The sequence below is a fragment of the Tachyglossus aculeatus genome, chromosome 11, assembly GCF_015852505.1.
Source record: "Tachyglossus aculeatus isolate mTacAcu1 chromosome 11, mTacAcu1.pri, whole genome shotgun sequence".
In the NCBI taxonomy this organism is placed as follows: domain Eukaryota; kingdom Metazoa; phylum Chordata; class Mammalia; order Monotremata; family Tachyglossidae; genus Tachyglossus; species Tachyglossus aculeatus.
This window is the reverse complement of record NC_052076.1, coordinates 56,871,563-56,885,493: the sequence shown is the minus strand read 5'-3', so window position 1 is coordinate 56,885,493 and position 13,931 is coordinate 56,871,563. Positions and strand designations below refer to the sequence as shown.

The window sequence follows — 13,931 nt, the reverse complement described above, 5'->3', positions numbered from 1 at the left end:
GTATGTAAGCGATTCATCTTTGTTGCTTAAAAAATTATGACAATTGGCAGTTGTTACTTCTTGGCTGGGTCAGGCGTGTTTGGTAAACATCAATACAAAAACAAGTAACAGGACATTATTTCTTTCCTGTCCTTTTTGTAAGTTGCGGAAATATAGTACAGTCTTGAGCCAGAACAAATTCAGTGAAATAGAGCGTCTTGTCCTGTGAGGAAAGAATAGAGGCAGAGGAAGAAAAATGTTTAGGATTAGTGGGTCCAGCAGAGCAGTGGAATCAGTTGGAGATGTGGCAAAACGGAGTGGTGTTTGGAAGGATTCTGAAGCCGTGGGGAAGCAGTTGAGATTTGAAGGCGTAAGAGGTTTGGTGGGATCCAGAAACACTGGAAGAGGGCAGGAAGGTGAGAAAAAGTTAGGAGGGAAAATGGCCAGGGTAGTCAGGAGGTGAGGAAGCAGGCTAGGTAGCCTAGGCATGGTTTCGTTGCCCAAAGTCAGCCAAAATGCATCCTGAACAGCGAGCAAGCTGGAACGCAAGCAACTCCCACTCAACCCCACGTTGCCTGCATTTCTATAAGGCTTATTGTAGCATCTAACATCCGTAGTCTATTTTGTGAGGAAGGAGGATGAGGGGAAGGTGAGACTAGGAAGGCAAGAAAAAGAATTCGAGGGGAAACATGAAAGGACAGAAATGTGAATAGAAGGGGAGGGTGGTTGAAGCTACTCTCTTGCTAACTGTGCAGAAGCCGAATTGATCTGAAAGGATTTTACCCAGCCCAAGGGGACAAAGCAGGGCTATCGAATCCTCCCAAGCACTTAGTACAGTGCCCTGCACACAGCACTCAATAAATGCGATTGATTGAAAACAATATGCATCCGGGTAGTTGCCTTTCCAGTGCAGTATTAGGGACAGTGACGTTTGAGATTTCTACAACTCTGGCCTCCCCCAACCATAAGGCTACATTTTGTAAAGAGCATAGTCGAGTGATATCCTACAGAATTTTGACAGGTGATACGACCTTACGGCATTTAGCCCATAATGTATGTTGTCACACATGTTTTGGGTAGGGCTCTGTTGGGGAATTAGGGAACATTCTTTCCGCAAAGCACCTGCCTGGGTAGAGTGTGATGCAGTATTGGAAGCAATGGTTGTATATATGCATGCTGGCTTCATCTTGGTACGACTGTAAAGTGGGTTTTTAGTGACAGTAATAATGGTATTTGTTAAGCGCTTACTATGTACCAAGCACTGTTCATTCATTCATTGTCGTATTTATTGAGCACTTACTGTGTGCAGAGCACTGTCCTAAGCGCTTGGGAAGTACAAGTCGGCAGCATATAGTCGGTCCCTACCCAACAACGGGTAAGCGCTTGGGTGGATATAAGTAATCAGGTTGCCCCACGTGGGGCTCACAGTCTTAATCCCCATTTTACGGAAGAGGTAACTGAGGCACAGCGAAATGAAGTGACTCCCCCAAAGTCACACAGCTGACAAGTGGCGGAGCCGGAATTAGAACCCGTGACCTCTCACTCTTTCCACTAAGCCATGCAGCTTCTCAGTGCAAGATCCTTCAGGAACGTAAGCGCTGTGTTAGAGGAGAACTGAAGAGATCCCATTTCAGCTCTTCAGTTTCCTCGTCCAAATCAAAGAGCTGTCCACCTAAGTCCAAAAGGTGCTTTTTCTAAGGACTTAAGGGAGTAAACAGTTCTGGACTGTGGATACGTTTTAGGAGGGAAGGCATTTGAAATGCCATCATCTCTGGCTAACCCTTTTGTCCTTTCATTTAGATTCCAGACGCATCGTTTGTTCCCTTTGTGGTGGGTCTATTCGCAGTGATTTATGCGGACTTTTCAAAAACAAAAACCACTAGGTGGCACATATTCCATGGCTCCCAATCCCATTCCGACAGTGTACAAACAAAAATATCCAGGCGAAGGCCAGCTAGTGTGTTTATTTACATTTTATTAAATTTAATTAGCAGTTGACATTGCAACATGTACATTTGGAGAGGAGGGAGGTGAGAAACTCTGTGGATTTGCATTTTGGATTTAGATTCGTGCCTAATTTGGACAAAGCTAGATCTGCGCACACAAAATAGCAAATGGCCTTTGTTCATGTGTGGGTGTGATCTAAAATTCAACTCACCCATAACGTCTTGTTTAGGCATTCACTGGCTCAATACTGGAATATATAATACTTTTGAAAAGTCATTTTAAAGAGGGAGAACAGTATACCATCCCAAGTTGAAATCGATAATAGTTACTTCTGAACTTTAAAAATTTTCTCCGAGGGCAAATGCCATCAGGAAATTTTGAATTCTGTTTCCCTGAGCCCCCCCATGATTTGTCAATAGTTTTTCATCACTCTACTGTGCAGTTCATTCATTCAATCATATTTATTGAGCACTTACTGTGTGCAGAGCACTGTACTAAGCACTTGGGAAGTACAAGTTTGCAACATATAGAGACGGTCCATACCCAACAGCAGGCTCACAGTCTAGAAGTGCAGTTTTGACTAGGCCTGCAGGTACTTAATAATCATGGTATTTGTTAAGCGCTTATTATGTGCCAGACATTGTTCTAAGCGCTGGGGTAGATACAAGATGATTGGATTGGACACAGTCCCTGTCCCCCTTGGGGCTCACAATCTTAATTCCCATTTTACAGATGAGGGAACCGAGGCACAGAGAAGTGAAGTGACTTGCCGAAGGTCTCACAGCAGACAAGTGGTAGAGCCAGGATTAGAACCCATGACCTGACTCCCAGCCCCGTGCTTTATCCACTAGGCTATGCTGCTTCTAAAAACACAGAACTTGAACTGAACTCTTTTGACTTGCTGGCTGGAATCTGGCTGGCTAGCAATTCCAACTCCACTCCTGTGCCTCTGAAAATGAATTTGGGGGCTGAGGATTTACAGGCATAAGGTCATTTTTTTTTTAATGGCATTTGTTAAGCGCTTACTACGTGCAGAGCACTGTTCTAAGCGCTGGGGGGGTTACAAGGTGATCAAGTGGTCCCATGTGGGGCTCACAGTCTTAACCCCCATTTTACAGATGAGGCAACTGAGGCTCAGAGAAGCTAAGTGACTTGACCAAGGTCACACAGCAGACATGTGGGGGAGTCGGGATACGAACCCATGACCTCTGACTCCAAAGCCCGTGCTCTTTCCACTGAGCCACGCTGTCATCTCCTATTCACCCTGATTCGCTCCTTTTCTTCACCCCCCCTCAGCCCCCCGATACTTACGTCCATATCTGTAGTTTTATTTCTTTATATTAACGTCTGCCTCCCCTTCCAGACGTGTAGGCAGGAAATATGTCTGCCAACGCTGTTGAATTGTATTCCCAAGCACTTAGTACAGTGCTCTGAACCCAGTAAGCGCTCAATAAATGCATTTGATTGCCTACTATGTGGCCCCTGCTCCTGGCCAGGTGGTGTTCTTTTTCTGCATAATTCATAGCCAGGGCCAAGACAGAATGGGCCATATATCAGCAAAGCACCAAATATATATGTTTTGTTCATAAACAGCAATTTCTGTCTATAATTTGTCATGCTTAGGAGTTGGGTCCTATAATGCCAGGTCTCTTAGTTTGGTAACTGAAGACTCATCATGACAGAATAAGAAGAATGGCATTCAATCCACGCTCTGGTAAAAGTCATTTATGTGGTTTGTGATCTTTAATTTTTGAAGGGTATAAATGAGAACCATTTCAGTATTGTTCTTCCGTCTCCCACTATTCCAAGGACTGTAGTGGCACAGTTGGGAAATGGGCATTATATGAGCAGATTCATAGGCTCCGGAGCTTTTTTTTTTTTTTAACACATGATTCATTAACCCCTGTAAAACCCCTGTAAAAAGGCATTACAGGATCTCGGCATGCCTTCACTGTCCTTGTCAGTTCGGTGTCTGCTCCAACCTCAAGCAGCCCCGATTCCGGCTTCCCTCCATTACTATACAGTTGTAGCGGTAGGGAAAGGACAGAAATGTCAGCACGGTATAATTTCTGATATTATGCCAACGGTTTTTAACGGCAGAATCAGTTAAAATGGGACAGCTATGCCTTCTGACTGCTGGAGAATACCCAAGGCTCTTGTGCTTCCAGCGGCCTGGGTGCCCTTGAGGGACTATTTCAGGAGGCAGAATGGGCCACTAGCCACGTGGCCTAGTGGAAGGAGCACGGCCCTGGGAGTCAGAGGTCCTGAAGCAGCGTGGCTTAGTGGAAAGAGCCCGGGCTTTGGAGTCAGAGGTCATGGGTTCAAATCCCGGCTTGGCCACTTGTCAGCTGGGTGACTTTGGGCAACTCACTTAACTTGTCTGTGCCTCAGTTACCTCATCTGTAAAATGGGGACTAAGACCGTGAGCCCCACGTGGGACAACCTGATAACCTTGTGTCTACCCCAATGCTTAGAACAGTGCTTTGCACATAGTAAGCGCTTAGCAAATATCATCATTACTATCCCAGCTCTGCTATTTGCTCTGTGACCTTGGGCACATCACTTCACTTCTGTGCCTCAGTTTCCTCATCTGTAAAAATGGGAGTTTAATTCCTACTCCCTCCTACCAAGATTGTAAGCCCCATGAGGGACAGGGACTGTATCCCACCTTTTATTTACCCTGGTGCTTAGAAATGTGCTTGGCACATAGTAAGCGCTTAGCAAATACCCTCATTACTATCCCAGCTCTGCTATTTGTCTGCTCTGTGACCTTGAGCACATCACTTCACTTCTGTGCCTCAGTTTCCTCATCTGTAAAAATGGGAGTTTAATTCCTACTCCCTCCTACCGAGATTGTAAGCCCCATGAGGGACAGGGACTGTATCCCACCTTTTATTTTCCCTGGTGCTTAGAAATGTGCTTGGCACATAGTAAGCACTTAGCAAATACCCTCATTACTATCCCAGCTCTGCTATTTGTCTGCTCTGTGACCTTGAGCACATCACTTCACTTCTGTGCCTCAGTTTCCTCATCTGTAAAAATGGGAGTTTAATTCCTACTCCCTCCTACCAAGATTGTAAGCCCCATGAGGGACAGGGACTGTATCCCACCTTTTATTTTCCCTGGTGCTTAGAAATGTGCTTGGCACATAGTAAGCGCTTAGCAAATATCATCATTACTATCCCAGCTCTGCTATTTGCTCTGTGACCTTGGGCACATCACTTCACTTCTGTGCCTCAGTTTCCTCATCTGTAAAAATGGGGATTTAATCCCTACTCCCTCCTACCGAGATTGTAAGCCCCATGAGGGACAGGGACTGTATCCCACCTTTTATTTACCCTGGTGCTTAGAAATGTGCTTGGCACATAGTAAGCGCTTAACAATATTCCATTTAATAAAAAAATCAAACCCAAAAATATGGGAGGGAATTGTGTGCCCGAAATCCTAGCAGCATGGTGGGAGACCAGTGTTTTAAATTGAGCTCCCCATGGGTAAAATAGGAAGGTTTACCATGAAGAGAAATTTGGAAGATTGAGACCTATTTAATTTCCTTTTAAATATCTTTAAAATGGCACCTTGGTGTCTTGAAACTATTGAAGCAAGTCCAATAAAATATAGTTAAATTACGAATGAAAAGCAAAAGCAGTTATTTAAAAAGCAAGGCATTCTGCCTAAAGCACAAGAAATTATTTTTAAGGATATCAAGTGCCCCGTTTTCTGCAGCTAACGTAAAACATTGTGCAGCTCTGTGTTCCATATTCATCCTTTTTGAAATTTAAGTTTTATGTGACTGTATCTGTGTTGTCTGACACCAGTACGTCTAAATCTAACCATTTCTAACAGGTTTACTATGTATTTATCACATTAACAATCTCTAACTATCTTTCACTTTCCCAGTTGAAAGACACTGACAAGGATTTGGGATGGAAATCTTAGCAGTTAGTACAGTGGAGAACTAAGCTAAGTGCTGAGTACAGAGCTCTGCCTGCAGTAAGTGCTCAATAAATACCGTTGATTGATAGCTGGAGAACTGGGGGAAATAGGAAAAAAATAATTGAGCAATTCATTTGCCTTAACAGATATATCTTCTAATTGGGGAAATTATCTCTGAACGTTTGGAGGCCCTATGAGGGGACAAAGATCTCAAAGCTTAAAAAGCATAATCAACCAGTTGTATTTCTTGAGCACTTATTATGTGCAGAGCACTGCATTCATTCATTCATCCAATCGTATTTATTCATTCATTCAGTCGTATTTATTGAGCGCTTACTGTGTGCAGAGCACTGTACTAAGCGCTTGGGAAGTACAAGTTGGCAACATAGAGAGACGGTCCCTACCCAACAGCGGGCTCACAGTCTAGAAGGGGGAGACAGACAGACAACAAAACAAAACATATAGACGGTTGTCAGCGTAGGGAAGCAGCGTAAAGAGCATGGGCTTTGGAGTCAGAGGTCATGGGTTCAAATCCCGGCTCCGCCAATTGCCAGCTGTGTGACTTTGGGCAAGTCACTTAACTTCTCTGTGCCTCAGTTACCTCATCTGTAAAATGGGGTTTAAGACTGTGAGCTCCCCGTGGGACAACCTGATCACCTTGTAACCTCCCAGCGCTTAGAACAGTGCTTTGCACATGGTAAGCGCTTAATAAATGCCATAATTATTATTAATTATTATTAGGTGTCAATCGTCAGAACAAATAGAATTAAAGCTATATGCACATCATTAACAAAATAAATAGAATAGTAAATATGAACAAGTAAAATAAAGAGTAATAAATCTGTACAAATATTGTATATATTGTATTGTATATTGTCTATACAAGTGCTGTGGGGAGGGGAAGGAGGAGAGGAAAAAGGGGGCTCAGTCTGGAAAGGCCTCCTGGAGGAGGTGAGCTCCTCCTGTAGTAAGTGAGAGGGTACAATATAGCAGAATTGGTAGGCATATCCTCCATCCACCAGGAGCTTCCAGGCTAAACAGTCTTTCGGTGTGATTTGTGAAACCACTGCTCCATGAGGTTTTTTTTTTTTCCCCTAATAGGGATTTTTGAAGAATGAAAAGGACAATGCATTGCTGTCTGCAATTGAAGAGTCCAGAAAGAGGGTGAGTAGGAATGCTAACTGGATGGGAGGCAGGAGCCTTGGTTCTTACAGAATTTGGTTTTCGACCGCCAGGTCGACTGTCACAAGCCCTTTTAGCCTAACTCTCTTGCCTTTGGAACTGAACCATCCCAAAGCTTCATCATATCTGAGTCTGAAAAGGGAAAAGGTATAACTAAAAGGTCACCATACTGTACCCCAAGCATTCACCATTCTTTAATTGGACTTCTTCATCATTTAAACTCAAGGTATCATAAAGCTCGTCATAATAATAAATGATGATTAATAAATAATAACATGGGGAGAAGACAGCCATTATGTGCTCAACAGTGACTTTCAGATGTATGGACATTAGAATTCCACTGTGAACAATGGAAAAAAAAAAGGATTGTGGATTTACAGCTCTCTTTAGCTTTTTCTTTGTTTCATAACCTTCTTCCTTGGGTTGGGGGAGAGAGACTGGAAGAGCCAACAGGTATTTCAGGAGCTTATCTTTCCAAGAGGGATGATTTTCAGTGGTTCCAGGCATTTCTAGTGACTCCCGTCTATTGATGCTTGAGGTTTTTTTTGTTTGTTTTTGTCATTTTCTCAAATGTTTCTAGTATGATTGTTGGTGTAATTAGAGGAGCATACTTATTAACTCTTGTTACTGAAAATGTAGAACTTCATTGGATTCAGGCTTGCAGATATGAAAAACAGTTCTTATAAAAAAAAAATGTTGGATTGACCAAAATCCTCTTTTCCCGGTGTAGGTAATGGGTAACATTCAATGTTAATTATCATGTTCGTATAATTGATGAATGATGGATCAATACCATCAAGCCTTATTAATTAATTTAGCCTGCTAAATGTTTTTCTGAAATTGGCAGCATCCGAACACTGTGCCATACTGAGACTAAATGTGCAGCCAACCAAAACATTTAGTGACATGCTACAGTGCGAAATACGTGCATATGTGTTTGTGAGAGATACATTCCAATATTGTGAGTAGTCAAAGTTCTCTCTCCAGGCCAAATTTAGAAGAAGCTAAGAAACTGCAAAACGGAAATAATATCCAAGTAATAGATGAGCTTCTTGCTGATTTTTTTTTGTAAATTTCTACTGGTGAAAGTAGCCATTGTCAAATTAAAATGCCAAGGAACAGGGACAGAACTTGAGAATCATAAATGTATCTGTGTCTTTTCCCCATTTGATGCACCCCTAGAGCACAGGCTAACTTTCTAAAAGCCAGTAACAACGTAGTAAAAAGCTGGTATTGCAGTAGAGCAGGTTACCACTCTCTCTGTTCGAAACTACAGACCTTAAATACTCATCCTCCCAAATAGTAGAAATAGTATTAATTAAGTGCTTACTGTGTGCAGAGCACTGTACTAAGTCCTAGGGAGAGAGGTGTTAATTTGTGTCCCTGAATCAAGAATTTATACTGATGACTCTCTCCCCCTCTAGACTATAAGCTCATTGTGGGAAGGGAACATGTCTACCAACTCTGTAATATTGTAACCTCCCAAGTGCTTAGTACAGTGCTTTACACACAGTAAGCGCTCAAATGCAATTGATTGACAGATATTAGCCTTTGTGCTTAACATTTCACTGCAGTAACTAAGGGTGCAGGCTTCCCTTGAGGAATGCTTCTACATTTTCTACTGGTTTTCAATCATCTCATTCTCATTCAGTGTCTTCATTCCTCTCTTTTTCTCTCTGTGGCCCTCTCGTCTCTTTTACACATCTCTTCCTTTTCTCCTGTTCCTATTAATCTTCCCCTCCTTCTAAGACTATGTCTCGATAAAGGGAGTTATTCCAATTATACCATTGTAGCCTACAGTTATAGTCAAAATAGTGAAACAAACCTCTTTTTTTAATGGTATTTGTTAAGTGCTTACTATGTTACAGGCACTGTTCTAAGTGCTGGGTTAGATAGAAGGTAATCAGGTTGGACCCAGTCCCCATGCTTCATTCATTCATTCAGTTGTACTTATGAGTGCTTACTATGTGCAAAACATTGTACTAAGCACTTGGGGAGCTTATCCACTCTCACAGCTTCAGCTCCCACCTCTGCATAAAATAAAATAGTAAGCACTTACTAAATACCATTATTATTGTTATTATTATTATTATCGTTAGGACTGCTATATCAGCCTCTCTTACCCCCACCTTCCCACCCCACAGTGGTCTCCCTGCCTTAACCTCTCCCATGACCAATCTGTATTTCATTCTTCTGCCTGAATCATTTTTTCCAAAGTGGTCATCACGTCCCTCCACCCAAATATACAGTGGCAGCCCAACCTCTTACCTTCTTTGCAGTTTCACAATTCAGAAGCAGCGTGGCTCAGTGGAAAGAGCCTGGGCTTTGGAGTCAGAGGTCATGGGTTCGAATCCTGACTCCGCCACTTAGCTGTGTGACTTTGGGCAAGTTACTTCACTTCTCTGGGCCTCGGTTACCTCATCTGTAAAAGGGGGATGAAGACTGTGAGCCCCTGAGGGACAACCTGATCACCTTGTAACCTCCCCGCACTTAGAACAGTGCTTTGCACATAGTAAGTGCTTAACAAATACCATTATTATTATTATTATTTCCTTTGGACTCCAGTACACCACACCGATGCCCTGCTAATGCCTTGATTTCAGAACACTGAAAACTGAACTCCTCATCACCCCTTCCAAATCTCCCCCTCCTTCTTAACTTTCCCATCACAGCTGACAACATTGCTAGCTGTCCTGTTGCCAAGTTTCTTGCAATCATGTATTCCTTGGTCTCTTCCAACTCTCTCTCATTCAGTTTGTCACTAAATCCCGTTGATTTTTCCTCCAAAACATTTCCCCAGTCCACCCGTCCCAGAGGCCACCATTCTAAATGTAAGTCTTCAACATAGCCTAGCGAGGAGAACCGTAGCCTTGAGAAGCAGCATGGCATAGTGGTAACAACACAGGCCTGAAAGTCAGAAGGTCATGGGTCCTAACCCCGGTTCTGCCGCTTGTCTGCTGGGTGACCATGGGCAAGTCACTTCACTTCTCTGGGCCTCAGTTCCCTCATCTGTAAAATAGGAATTAAGACTGTGACCCCCACGTGGGACAGGGACTGTGTCCAGCCTTATTATCTTGTATCTACCCCAGCACTCAGTACAGTGCCTGGCACATAGTAAGCACTTACTAAATACCATTATTATTGTTATTATTATTATCGTTAGGACTGCTATATCAGCCTCTCTTACCCCCACCTTCCCACCCCACAGTGGTCTCCCTGCCTTAACCTCTCCCCTGACCAATCTGTATTTCATTCTTCTGCCTGAATCATTTTTTCCAAAGTGTTCATCACATGTCCCTCCACTTCCAAAAAATCCCCAATTTTTTTTTTATTTTGTTTTTAAGGTATTTGGTAAGCATCAGGCACTTTACTAAGCACTGGGGAAAATACAACCTAATCAGTTGGACACAGTCCATGCCCCATGTGGGACTCAGTCTTAATCCCCATTTTACAGATGAGGTAACTGAGGCATAAAGAAGTGAAGTGACTTGCCCAGTGTCACCCAGCAGACAAGTGGCAGAGCCAGGATTAGAACCGATGTCTTCTGATTCCAGGCCTGTGCTTTTTCCACTAGGCCATGCTGCTTCTCTTTTGTACTCTTCCAAGTGCTTAGTACAGTGCAGAAGCAGCATGACCTAGTGGATAGAGAACAAGCCCGGGAGTCAGAAGAAGCTGGGTTCTAATCTCGCTCTGCCATTTGTCTGCTGGGTGACCCTGGGCAAGCTTTACCTCATTTGTAAAATGGGAATTAAGACTGTGAGCCCCATGCGGGACAGGGACTGTGTCCAACTTGACAACCGTGTATCTACCCCAGTGCTTATTATATACAATAAATATATAAATAGATAATAAATGCTTAGCATATAACAATTTGTTAAGCATTTATTATGCATTTATATATATATATATATCTATATTTATATATATAATTCACTGCCCACTAGGAGCCTATTACCATCCAGAGGGAGGAGCTTACAGTCTAGAAGGAAACTTATCAAGGTAATTTAAAAATCTGACTCACAGGTTACTCCAAGTTGCTTTCTGGTCATTTTTTCCCACTTTATCCCTCTCACATTACTGAAGAGCTGATCCAGAATGGTAAAGGTAGTAGAAGCAGTACACCATTGCCACACATACACACATGCGCTCTCATATGTGTATATGACCCTACTGGTATAAATTATTTTCATTGCCAAAAAGTAAAGCAGGCATTACAGTCATTCCCTTGGTGCTGCCTAATTCCTTGCCAATTGGATTCTAAATGAAAGAGCTTTTTGAAAAGTGTATTTAAGCTGATAGGAAACCTGTTCTGCCAATTAGAAAATAATAGGTTGAATTCTCATGGTTCAGTATGTCTTTTTATAAGGACTTTAATTTTCCCTTGGTGTTTATCTTTGCCTTCTGTGCCCATGCTATTTGGCAGTAGAGATTGCCATGACACCAGCCGACGGAGAGTGGAGTTTGCCAGGCACATAATGCCAAATTTGAGCAGAACAATTAGGAACCTAATTACAGAGTGTTCTGTGTTTTCTGTCACATGTGCACGTCCACCGGTGAAAATGCTACTCAAATTGGATTTCTTAAAAAAAAATTTGGTAGCTTTTTAGCCCATGGTACTAGTAAAACTGGTTTCATACTAACTACGGGCAGTATGCAGCCTAAAAACCCACAAAATAGTTCTCCCTCATTTTATGAATTGATTTTTTTTTTATTTTTCCCTGCAACCCAACTAATAGTCTTTTAAACTCTCAGGTCCTCTGTAACCAGGGTGGTTTAGTCCTGATTACGTCCAAACAGCTGTTCACAGCCCCTCGGCTGTAGTCTCTGGAACCACCACTGTTAAGGGATCTTCTCTCTTCCGTGTCTTCCCTATCCTTCGGGACCAGGGTCTGGTCTGGGTGTTGACAGGTCTGGGCACATTTAAAGAAAAGCGTATTTTAAGGCGAGGACACTGTACAGCCACATATGCGCTTAAGTGTTCATATGTAGATTGACTTTATTTTTAGAGGAGTCCAAGTTAGGTTTTGATTACGTTGTGCCGATTCTTCACTCTCCTATTTATGGTAGGAATAATGGCCTTTATCTTTCTTCATTGGCAGACCTTTGGTATGGCTGAAGAATATCATCGAGAGTCGATGCTGGTCGAATGGGAACAAGTGAAACAGAGGATTCTACATACATTGCTTGCTTCAGGGGAAGATGCCCTTGATTTTACTCAAGAAAATGAGGTAGGTCTAAGCCATAAGAAAGGACTAACACCCCCATATCAACCGTAGTACAAATACAGCATACCATATATTACAAGGAGTGTGCCTCAACTTCCTCACTGGTTTTTCTGCCTCCAGTCCGTTCTTCATTCTGTTGCCAGAATCGTTTTTCTCAGACTTCATTCTGCACACATCTCCCCTCTCCTCAAACACCTCTAATCATTACCCTTTCCTCCCCTGACCCTTCAGGCACCCATTCGGGTCTCTCTCCGACTTATCTACGCTTGTCTCATGCTAAACCCGAGTTCACACTCTTCATTCCTCTCAAGCTCACTTACTCACTCTGCCTCATTCTCGTCTCCCTTGCCACCAACCTCTTGTTCATATCCTTCCCCCTACTTGGAGCTCCCTCCCACTTCAAATCCGAGATCTTCAGTCCTCCCATTCTTCAGGATACTTCTGGAATCGCGTCTCCTCCAAGAGTCCTTAATTGCTAATCTCCATAGAGCGAATTGCAGGGGGCTCAATGGATTTAAGTCAGGAGGGCCTCGTTTACGGGGGCTTCAGTTGACCTCCTTCCCAAAATCGAGCACCGCCTCAACCTGCATATTTCTCCAAAAGACCTTGAAGGCAACACGGCCCTTTAAATGGCTGGGAATGGAGTAGACCAAGAGAAGAGCCTGCTTGTCCCCAGGATGTCTTTTTTAAAAAACCTCTTGCCTTAATTGAGCAAGGAGGAGGGTAGCGATTAACACAAATAGAGGCTAATCTCTGGTGCTAAACATTGTCCCTGAACCTAGTTCTCCATCTCTTAGAAGGATCTCCTTGATTCCTTGATTGGGAGAAGTCATTAAGCCGAGAGGAAAACGAAAGGGGAAAAGTGTGTTTGATGTTTCATCAATCAGTCAGTCAGCGGTATTTACCGAGTGCTTACTATGTCTACTAAGCACTTGGAAGAGTATAAAACGACAGAATTAGCAGACACGTTCCCTCCCCATAACGAGTTTACAGTCCCAGTGGGGAGACAGACATTAATATGAAAAATAATTTGTAATATATAATTTAAAGTGATGTACATAAGCACTGTGGGGTGGGGGGTGGGGTGAATATCAAATATCCAAAGGTCACAGATTCAAGTGCATAGATGACTCAGGAGGGAGAGCGAGTCAGGGAAAAGAGGACTTATCGGGAAGGCCTCTCAGAGGTGACATTTGCTTATTCATTCATTCAATCGTATTTATTGAGTGCTTACTGTGTGCAGAGCACTGTACTAAGCACTTGGGAAGTACAAGTTGGCAACATATAGAGACGGTCCCTACCCAACAGGGGCTCACATCTAGGAGCTTATGTGTGTTTGGCCATGTGTTTTGTTTACTGGATGCTGCCAACTGCAGGAAGTCACAATGCCTGGAGAGAAAAGCAGAACTTGGGGACTCCCTTCTTAACTTCTACCCCGTGCCCCCGACGCTGACACCCCCGGCCCCACAATTGCCTTTGGTTTGAGAGGGAAGTGTCACCACTAGGTCATGTGGCCCCCTCTTCTTCCTCCTCTCCCACTTTGCCCCAGCCCAGTCCTCGTCCTCTAGCTTTGTGTCCTCTGAAGGTGGGAACCACCCGCTGCAGAAATAGCCAGTGCAGTAGCAATGGCATGAGCAGCAAGGACCCAGGTGGAACCCAACAATA

The 13,931-nt window shown here is 43.2% G+C and overlaps 1 protein-coding gene across 3 annotated transcripts in view; it reads left to right on the top strand.

Annotated features, from left to right (window-relative positions):
- The window catches only part of NUP93 (nucleoporin 93), a 103,824-nt gene that overhangs the window by 60,244 nt on the left and 29,649 nt on the right, over nt 1-13,931 (top strand). For all 3 annotated transcript variants that reach the window (XM_038754504.1, XM_038754506.1, XM_038754505.1), the window contains 2 exons: nt 6,961-7,023; nt 12,141-12,269. In XM_038754504.1, coding sequence (XP_038610432.1) covers nt 6,961-7,023; nt 12,141-12,269 — 192 coding nt within the window. The remainder of the gene's footprint in view (nt 1-6,960; nt 7,024-12,140; nt 12,270-13,931) is intronic.